General features: G+C 34.2%; 1 protein-coding gene across 6 annotated transcripts; it reads right to left on the reverse strand.

The window, feature by feature from the left end:
* Positions 1-3,588: 3,588 nt before the first annotated feature.
* On the reverse strand, positions 3,589-8,043 carry LOC107887392 (transcription factor bHLH49). 6 transcript variants are annotated; one of them, XM_016811615.2, is made up of 10 exons: positions 7,321-7,667; positions 6,864-7,027; positions 5,638-6,620; positions 5,347-5,553; positions 5,192-5,257; positions 5,013-5,081; positions 4,599-4,670; positions 4,321-4,521; positions 4,107-4,194; positions 3,589-4,023 (listed from the first exon to the last, which is right to left on the reverse strand). In XM_016811615.2, the coding sequence occupies exons 3-10, from the start codon at positions 6,550-6,552 to the stop codon at positions 3,986-3,988; spliced, it is 1,656 nt and encodes a 551-aa protein (XP_016667104.1). In that variant the 5' UTR covers positions 6,553-6,620; positions 6,864-7,027; positions 7,321-7,667; the 3' UTR covers positions 3,589-3,985. The 6 variants fall into 6 exon arrangements, with proteins under 6 accessions (XP_016667104.1, XP_016667102.1, XP_040952029.1 ...); XM_016811613.2 differs by having other exon boundaries at positions 7,298-7,667; XM_041096095.1 differs by lacking the exon at positions 7,321-7,667 and adding an exon at positions 7,191-7,241.
* Between the last annotated feature and the right edge of the window lie 2,450 nt (positions 8,044-10,493).

Genomic DNA, 10,493 nt, shown 5'->3' on the forward strand with positions numbered 1-10,493 from the left:
TAGTATAATGGCATGTATAAACTAAGTTAGATAAAATGATGAAATGTTTGTTTGTAACTAGCCATTGGAATGGCTACTGGAAAGTATTTTGATGTAATTATATAAGGCCATATCATGTTTGATGTGTGTTGGAATGGCTAAATGGTAAAAGATATACATATAAAGTAAATGATGAATGGATTTGAGTTAATATAATTGAATAACTTGCAAATTTAAACATTTGATCATATGTGTTAATATAACATATATAATACTTGTTGTTGGCTTGGTTTATATGTACCAAATTGGTTTGAAAATATGTTGAAGTGTTCATGTAAGTGCAAGGTAAAAAGGGTGAAAAATAAGGCTTGGAAAAATGGTCTTATTTTGTCCACATGGGTAAAAACATGGGCGTGTGTCTCAACCGTGTGTGACACATGGCCATGCGCACGGTCGTGTGGTATTGGCCGTGTGTCCCCTGCATATTAAAAATCGAGAAATAGAATGCTCAAAATTAAGCACACGAGTAGAGACATGGGCATGTGTCTCAGCTGTGTGAGACATACGGCCCAGTACATGGGCGTGTATCCTAGCCATGTAACCCCTGTACCTAATTTTCGAAAATTAAATTGTCCACACAGTCTAACACACGGGCGTGTGGCTGGCCGTGTGACCGAAGTCAGAGAGTTACACGGGTAAGGACACGGGCTGGAACACGACCGTGTGCCTTACATCGAATGCCCACACGGCTTGGGACATAGGCGTGTGTCCCCTGCAGCTAAGAAAAATTTTGAGATTTCGCGAAAAAATTTCTGTGATCCCGGTTTAGTCCTGACTCAATTCTAATATGTATTTTGGGTGTCGAGGACCTATATATGGGACATTATGATTGAATGTGATTGATTTTTGGAATAGTAAACGACATAAATTAACTGTAATTGATCTGTAAACTCTGATAATGCTCCGTAACACTATTCCAGCTATGGATACGGGTTAGGGGTTGTTACATCCTGCCAAAATGTTTAATCAAAATTTATCACAGTTTCAGTGCAAGTTGACAACTTGTAGAGTGAAGAGCTCGCAGGTGAGCTCTCATGCTTGGTGAGTTCGTAATGTTGGTGAGCTGTCCTGGTGAGCTTGCAGTTCGTAGTTTGTAGGTGAGCTCACAGTCTTGGTGAGCTTGCACATTTGGTGAGCTCGTAGTTCGCAGTTAGCAAGTGAGCTCGCATCTTTTGGTGAGCTTTCACATTTGGTGAGCTCACAGTTCGCAGTTAGCAGGGATGGTCATTTCACAACAAAAGGATCAAAAACATTTTTTCTCTTCTTCCTTTACATGGAACTCTTCATTTTCTTTTTCATTGCATTTTTTCCAAACACACTCTACTTTAGATTACATATCCATTAAAGGGCAACCCCCACAAAACACATATAATCCAAACCCAAACAACTGGGAAATGGATTTTCTTTGGTTTGGATGTGAATTTGAGTGCAGATTTTTAGTAACCAACAGTAGTGGTTGGAGTTTGAAAGACATTTTTTTTGGCATAATCATTCTATTGGCCCCCCAACTTTACAAGAAAAAATAATTTCTCTTTTATTTAATTTTTTTCTCTTTTATACCTTATACTTGCATTGTTTGTCCAATCACTCTAAAATGGATGAAAAAGTTCACGTTTGTTAAATTTGTTGATATGATATACATGTGGATTGCCACGTGTGTGCCAAGTTAACAAATAATTAATTTTTTAAAAAATAAAATATTTTTTTATTATTGTTATACTTCTTTAATAATTTTAATAACTTTTAATTTTTAAAAATGATTTTTAAAATTTTTTTGAATTTAAAAAAATAATTAATTGTTAAGGTCATGTTAGCAAAGTTAATAAAAGTTAATTATTAAATCCATTTTGGGGATTTGACAAACAATATAAATTTAAGAGTTAAAAAAGATAAAATAAATTAAATAAAAAATTAAAATAAATTTTTTATAAAGTTAGAAAATAAAAATTAATTTCATTACCTTTTTTTAAAGGTTAGTTGGCGGGTAGGGCATTAGTTTTTGTTTCGTTATAAAAGGTGGTCTTCACTGTGTTATTATTATTATTATTTTTAATTTTGATTGTAAGATAAAATTAATGAGAAACGAAATTCTGAATATGAATTGTAGGACAAATACAGAATATATATATATAAGTTAATGTTACATTTTTTTAATGATGTTAAATTTTGGTTAAATTATTTGATATTTCACATTTCAAGTTTAAATGCTTTTATGTTATGTATCATTTTTAATTTAAATAATTTGAAGTAGACTTAATTTTAATTTAATTAAGATGTAATTTTATAAGGAAGTTTTTCAAGTTGATTTATTCATGATTGATCCCTTGTTATGGCCCTGCAAGGTTAGGTCATAACACCCTCCTTATAATTAGGTCTACGTTCTTATTGATTTGGTTGCAAGGAATTCTTGGATTTTTTACTTCGAAGCTTTTCAAGTCATGCTCTCTCCCCTACCTAATCTCTCATCTCATCAGTTACTTTTTAAGCATCATGGTGACTCTATCTGCTTGCCTCCACATTCCAGTGGCGATTTGGTGCTAATAATTGGTTTGGTTGATTGGTTATCGTTTGCCTATGAAGGGTCCAAGATATAAAAGATTTTAAGGGCACTTTCATCCACTAATAGGAAGCATTATTGACTTTGTGGGCAATTCTATCTTGTAGGAAGCATTATTGACTTTGAAAGGACTATCATAGGTTAAGGTCTTAGTGAGAAATCATGAATTCTATATTAGTTGTGCATTAGAGTTGTTCTAGGAATGTAAGTGTTTACAATTATATCTTTTATGAACAAAACTATGAGATTCAATGGATAAAAATAGACAATATTTTATGTTTAATATCAGCATTAACGTTGTGCAACTAAAAATAATACACCCTTGTTACAGTGAAATAAAACATGCAAACTTTATTCAAATTTCTATCCAATCAAGTTTAAATAAATTTAGTCAAATTTTTATGGTTCAAAATTCTAGTAAGGTGAGACTGATTGAGAACCTTGCTTCCCACTACTCCATTATAAGAAAAATGAAAACCAAATATGCATTTCCCAGATGTTTGCTTCATCCATGGCCTTGCTCCAAATGGCTAGAATACAGTTCATGACTTGACTATTATATTATATGCTGTTTGGCTTGACTGTCAGACATATTATTCCACTGGAATATAATTTATTACTATTATTATCTAAACAAATGAAGCATAGAATAGATTTGCATCTCATATCTTGGGAGGATCAGGTTCAATGTTAAATATAAAAGAGGACAAGACAGGAAAAGGATAAGACACTCACCCCCATTGTTTATTGGGACATCTTTCCATGATTTCTTGTCCCCTGCCCTCCTGTACTATTCTATTCCTCTTAAACATATTACAGATTTCTATGGACCTAAAGGAATCAATCTTCTGATAAATTCCAGTGTTTAATTTGGTCTTGGTAAGGAATAGCAATTTTAATTCTCCATCTTTGTTCCCTTCCTAACTTTTTTCTTTTTTCGATGCATATTCGGACGTTATATCCTTAATAAATAAATGCATAAATTGCATCTATGAGCTGAACAAATTACTTCTCATAGCCATCTGTAAATTACAGGAGATCATCTAATACTACTAGATAAAAGCATAAAACTCCTATATCACAAAAAGCTTCCCATAATCAATCTATACATTCTAATCCACCTTACCCCCTGATTAGGACACCAATACATTCCCAAAATCAAAGGACTTCCATTTCCCTCTATACATCTATTGGTTAAACAAGTGAGAAAACGAAATTCCGTCTCACCATACGAGCACAGAAGGAAGATGGTGACAGCAAATGTTTATACTTAACCTTCAACAGAGTGGTTCGCATTCCCTTGGCTACCTTCATGAATGCTTGGCATATATATAGTAAGTAGTGAAGCTATAATGAATTGCCTGGCATAGAGTGATAGACACTTAAGGATCAAAGTTCTACTTTCGTATTACTGGATGGTCGTGGCCCTGCAAAAGCATTAGATCAATTTCAATCAGATCCGAGGACATTTGGCCTACGAGATAGGACATTAATAGAACGGGAGTAATACCATTTACATCTAGGCTATCAGAAGGAGCACTGGTTCCATAGTTCATTTGAACAACATTGTGGAGCTCATCCTCCCATGCATTCGAGTGCTAGAACCAAATATAGAAAGTTAAATTTGTAAAACTCACAAACTCATGATGTTAAGCAGATAAATTTTTTCACATTGGCAACCCTTCAAAAAGATGTTAAAAGACCTACAAAAAATGAAGGAAAACCTGATTGGGCTCCTTCAATCCTCCAGTCATCGATGTCAACTGAGAACTAAGAGCTCTATGAATAACATCAGAACTATTCCCTATAACAGGAAGAGGAGCTTGAACAAGTCCAGGTTGAGATGGATGCAATGGAGGATAACACATAGATAAATCCGGAGAAAATCCCAGAGTCGAAGAAGGGCCAGCTCGCGATTGAATAATCTGTAATCAATGAAGACAGATGAGATGCAGCACATGTAGACATGAGGGATTGTTAAACTTATGCCTCATCAACTTACATCTTTTGCAAGAAGCGCTTCTATACTAAAATCCAGCCTCGGGTTAACTGTCGCAAGTTTCATTGACAGAAACTGCAAAAAGGAAGAAAATGAAATAACACTCATTAGAAATTCTAAAGGGTACATGCAAAATGAGTGAAAATTATAGTATGAAAATTTCATAGATGACTATAGATATTCAAACTGTGAATCCATCCATCAATTATCGGATGCAAGGTGGTCATGATTATACTACCAAATAAGCCCTGAAGTTGTAACAATATTTATATCAATCTATAACAAAATTACTTTCTTTTTCATTTGCATATTGATAAAATTGTTTTAATAAACTGAAGTGTCTACAATTCCATCATTACCAATTACACTAGATTACTAGGGGACGAAAATGGAAGTCGTAAATTCTGAGTCCAATACCTCAACCTGCCGCTGAAGTGACTGCACATAGTTAATGATTTCATCTAGCATCACTGCCTTGCCTGTGACCTGCAAGAACCAATTAACTCTTACAATATAAACTACAATATCTGTTGTGAATATTGCTGAGGAGTTGATTTGATTCTACTCCCTACGCTATAGGGTCCAAGATATCACACCTTGCTGCAACCAGGTACAAGGTCCTGAAGAAACTTCATCCTTTCACTGATCTTTTCTCTTCTTACCTGAGGTATTAGCCAATGAACTCTAAACTAAACAAGAAGGACGATCTAAATATTGCTAATTTTCAAAGAGTATTCCATACAAAATTTACCCTTTCTGCAAGACTATGGCTGTTTGTTGCCTGGCCCCTTCGGGCTCTCACATGGATGTATTCTTCTTTTGGTGGACGAGAAGCTGGAGACCCTTGCTTCCCTGTAGTCTTATTGATCATCATAGATTGCTTCTGTTGATTTTCAGGACTATCCTTTGCAGTCTTAGTAGATGTTTGGCCTCCCTTAGCTCGATCAATCTCGGCATCCTGCCCATAAACTTGGCAATCAAGACTTTGACTATAAACAAAAATTTACAATGGATCAAGGAAACAATTTGATAACATTTTTACCTGTATACTCTTTTTTCTTTTCTTCGAGCTAAGACCCTTAGCTGAAGGTTCACCACCTGTACCATCCAACGTAGACAGTTCATCTTGGCCCCCATCACGACTGCTAATCTCAGCCTCATCGGATTCATTACCAGAACCACCAGTTCCTTGTTTTACTTCTTCGTTAGGCTGCATAAGACTTTCACTTTTCCTTTCATTCTCAAGCGGGCTTGTTTTAGCCCTATTTTCAACTCGCAAACCAGCATCCCTAGTAGCTTCAGTGGCATCCAACTTACTTTTCTGAGATTCCATAACAGATACGGATTTCATCCCATTGACTGCAAAAATATCATCAGGTCCTTGCATCAACCCCACACCCCTTGCATACAGACCCATAGGCTCAGGAACACCAAAAGAGTTCACCATATCACAAAAATTCCCCCCATTAAAGCTAGAGAACCTGGCAGCACGCTCAATGAAAGCTGAATCAGCTGGCAACTGAGATAGAGTCTGTGCTAGAATCCCAGTTGTATTTGGTAAAAAAATACCGCCTTTCAACATCGCACTTGCGGCATTCCAACCCATATCAAATGGTCTATCAATACTAGTTCTCAAAGAGTTAGGAAGACATTTTCCAATTTCCATTGCATTTGAAGAGCTTGCACCGTTTTGTACACTAATGTCACAAAATCCCATGTTTTGTGAATTAGATGGGTGCTCCCAAAGACTAGAACCAAATGAGTCTACCAATGAAGCGGAGGCACAAGAAGAACCAATAGCCAATGGATTAGTGGTAGGAACTAAACTCATACCAGCACTGGTGAGATTGGCACCACCAAACTGCCAATCTGTTGACAAAACAGGTGCCTGGTAGTTTATGTTGTTATGCTCATCCCTCTTTCCAAGCTCATATTTATCCTTCTCACCTATATCCATCTCTCTTTCAACAAGAGTAGTAGAGGAAAACTCAGCCTATGCCTTTCTCCACAAGTATGTTTTAACACCTAGCCAACAACAGTTCCAAGTTAGGCTGATAAAAAGAAACTAAACCTTAAGAATTGACCATTGCCTAAATAGACCATAAAAGAGACAGGTAGAAAACAAATCACATGGGAAAGTGATTTAATCGTTTGACAATATATTGAGTCCACATTAACTTTAACAACAAGCTTCAAGCTAAGTCCACAAGGAGACTGAAAACTACAATATAAACAAGTTATAATCCTAAAAGGCTGAAATTCACCCACCCCAAAAGAAAGCCATAGAAACTGCTCAGAACAATTATCAAGGAAAACCCCACTTCATTTAATGAATCCCCCAACACCAGAAGTGAAATTATGTAGCAAAGATCCCCACTAGGTGGAACAGACAATTTCCAAAGCAACAACTGGAAACTGGAATTTGGGAGTACCTAAATTTTGCACAAAAAAAAAGGCTTTCTTCAAGACCAAAAAAAAAGACAGAACATAACAGAGAAAAAAGGAAGTTCAAAGAAGAGCTGTAGGAAAGATATTAAAAGTCTACTAGAAGCAATCAATTGAACCAGAAAAAAAAAAGAACAATGATTTCAGTACTATAAATAAAGTCACTCATTCAAAACCCTAGTCAAGAGTTGTAGCAGAGAAAACCCAGAAAGAGAGAGGTAGAGGGAACTCATATAAAAGTGGGGAGAGAAAGATACCCATTTCCAGATTCTGTGCTTACTTTTTTGTACTCTCTCTGCTCTCTCATTCAAGGCCCTTTTTTTTAAACACTCCGAGGCACAAAGATTAGGTTTTTTTTTTTTAATGATTTTGAGCTGTTCTTTTTGCTCAGCAACAGAGCAACTCTGCTACGAAACAGTCAAAAAAGAAGCAGTGAAGAAAAAGTAATAAAGGAGAGACTTTTATTACTTCAGAGTTTAGATTTAGAGTGAGAACAAAAAAGAGAATGGGTATTTGTCTACTTTGAAGAAGAGAGAAGAGGAGAGGCAAACGTCCTGCATTTATAACCCACGCTTGCATAAAAAAGAGAGCTCTTTGATCATTAACCACCGCCACTGGCTTCCTTCAAACCCAAAGCTTTAATTTACTTAGTAAAATTTTAGTTATAATTATACCCATTTGAGCAACCAATTGACACTGCCAACTCTCATTAGAAGATTTTCTTTTCTCCTATTGTTATTATACTTTAGATTATAAAAATATTTTGGGAGGAGAGCTTCAATATCTTTAATGGAGTTTTGTTTGAACAAATCTCAAATTTAGATACCCAGATTGGGGGGTCCTGCAATGCAATGGACATAATAATTATTGAAAATTTCATTTTCATTAACATCTTTCTCTATTTTGATAACTTCACTATCTTATCCATCTTTCCGCTGTGTTTTTCTTTGTAAAATGGAGAAGACAAATGCTAGTTAATAGATTACATAATTTGGCAATTGACATAGTGAAATTTGATGAATCACGTATTTAATGGTCGTGGAAAAGGTGGTCTCCATCGACGAAATCGACATGACAATGAAGGCAAACGGGTCCAAGTACAAGGACGTTGTTCTTATTGTAGCAACTGGCAACTGTGTGAAAACGATAAATATACATAGGGTAAGTGCAATATCAGAAATATAGGTAAGTGGATGTGTTAGTTGCAATGGAGGCCAAGCCTTCTTGCCAATTTGATGATATTTTAAATCAAAATATTGCATTAGGAATGGTTAATAAACAATGATCAACATTTACGACAATATTTTATAAAAATGTGTGTGGGCAAATATTTTACTACCTTATATTATAGTTAGATGGACTACCCCTTTATCTCTTTCTCTCATGTCATTATTAGTTGGCATTGGGACTTACAATTCTCACAGACCTAAGCTTTAGAATAATGGAATCTCTTTCATTCACTTTTAATTTATAAGTTAAAAAAGAAAGAAAGAAAGAAAGAAAACTAAACTTTGCTCAACCCTAAGCACTATTAATTAATTTACCCATGTAATGTTAGATAATGATTTGTATTGATTGGGTTGCTTTTACTAGGTATGTTGGAGAAGAAAGCAACAAGGTAAAGTTTCTACATACATACATACATCTAATTTCCCTCCAATTAAATATTATATAAAAATTCCTTCAAATTTTAGGAAAATACAATAACATTATCAGTACAAAAGTTAATTTTTCCAAGTTTGTGCTATAATTCGAGGTTAAAATTGTTTTGGGCCTATCAATTTGAGAAATTAACTGATTATTTTATGTTTTTTAAAGCAAAAAAAAGAAAAAAAAATTGTCACAAAGAAAACAGATAAAAAGAAACTAAAAAAATCCTAATACCACTCAAAGGGCATCAGATTCCATGGTAAATAATTTCTCCAATTAGATAATAAGAGAGGCCAAGAACCTGGCAAATGGGTTGTTGCCACCTGTAATTTTGTTGGAAGGGAAGCCTATTGATTGGTGTCCTATAATTAAATATATTTCAATATAATAAAGCAGCAAAGAGTTGGGTCATGGTTGGCAATGGATCTCCTTTTGGGAAAAGGCAAAACCAGCAAAGCAAATCACGTTTCAAACTTGCCATTATGCCAATCTATATATAATTATATATACATATTATGTATATATATGGTACTTGCATATTGTTAAGAATTATATCCATATCTATCGTACGAATCTTGAAATATTATAACTCATGCATCTGTTAGTAGAAAACAAGGTTGATTTTGTGTTTTCTTTTTCTGTTGTATTCATTACTACGTTCATATGTACGTATACCTAAGATCTATTTATGAATTATGGAAAATAGTAGTATAAAAAAGGAAAGAGGGATCTTAATCTTTGACACCCATCTTTTCTCTTGTTGGAGATAATTATATTATATCTCAAAATTAGAATTTCAATCCAACCACTTAAGTTGACCATATACTTTACTAAGTTTTTATATGGAAATTTAATTTGACAGATGTTTAGGAGTGATACCTGTAATAATCTATGTATGTATGATCTACTTCCTGCCAATCATATATGAGTTGCTTGTAAAAGAAAATGAAGCATATATATAGAGTATCATTTTATGATTGATCTCTAAACCTAAAAGCTTGATTAAGTCAAAGGGTGAAGCTTTATTTTCCATTATAATGCAAAGCTATAGTGTGTGAACAGTTATTCACAATGACTTTGAGAAGATGATGTGAATGGTCGAGAAAGTTAGACGAATATGTCAATTTCAAAGCCTGAAAATTCAAATGATAAAAGTCTTTATTTTTATGAATTTCATGCAAAAGGATCATTGATTCATTGCATTCCAAGTTTGTTGAATGATAGTTTTCAAACTTTTTGATAGACCTTTTGTCTCACCTTTTTCTTTCACCCCTCAAAACCCTAAATCTCATTAGAAAGATACCCCTCGAAACTTAGGAACTTTCTTTTTCCATTTTACTTTAAAATTTCACTCATATAAACCAAAGTTAATTTATGGTATATGGGACCCTTTTCTTTGCTGGAAGTTTCATTGTAATATATATGGCTATTTCATGAACTTGTCGGCTTCCACCCTCAAAGAACATATCGAGAAGTTGAGATATTGGGTGTGCTGCTAAGCTATGAACCTTTTACTTCAGTCTATGTAGCCAAAAATTGGTGAAAATGAATCAATGTTTTGGTGGGTAAATGTCATTTGTCATTTGGGATATGACTACCCTTTGCTGAATTTACCCCCCTTTGCACTCATCTTTGATCCAAAGTTTTTAATTTGGGAATTTTTTTATACAAAATACCAATTTTTCCCTAATAATTTTAATAATTATTCATAATATAATTAAAAATGTATACTTTTTTTTTTAAAAAAAAAAGAAAGTTGTACCTCTAAGTATAAATATTTTTCTTCTCTTTTTAACTACACAA

The sequence above is a fragment of the Gossypium hirsutum genome, chromosome A03, assembly GCF_007990345.1.
Source record: "Gossypium hirsutum isolate 1008001.06 chromosome A03, Gossypium_hirsutum_v2.1, whole genome shotgun sequence".
Lineage (NCBI taxonomy): Eukaryota > Viridiplantae > Streptophyta > Magnoliopsida > Malvales > Malvaceae > Gossypium > Gossypium hirsutum.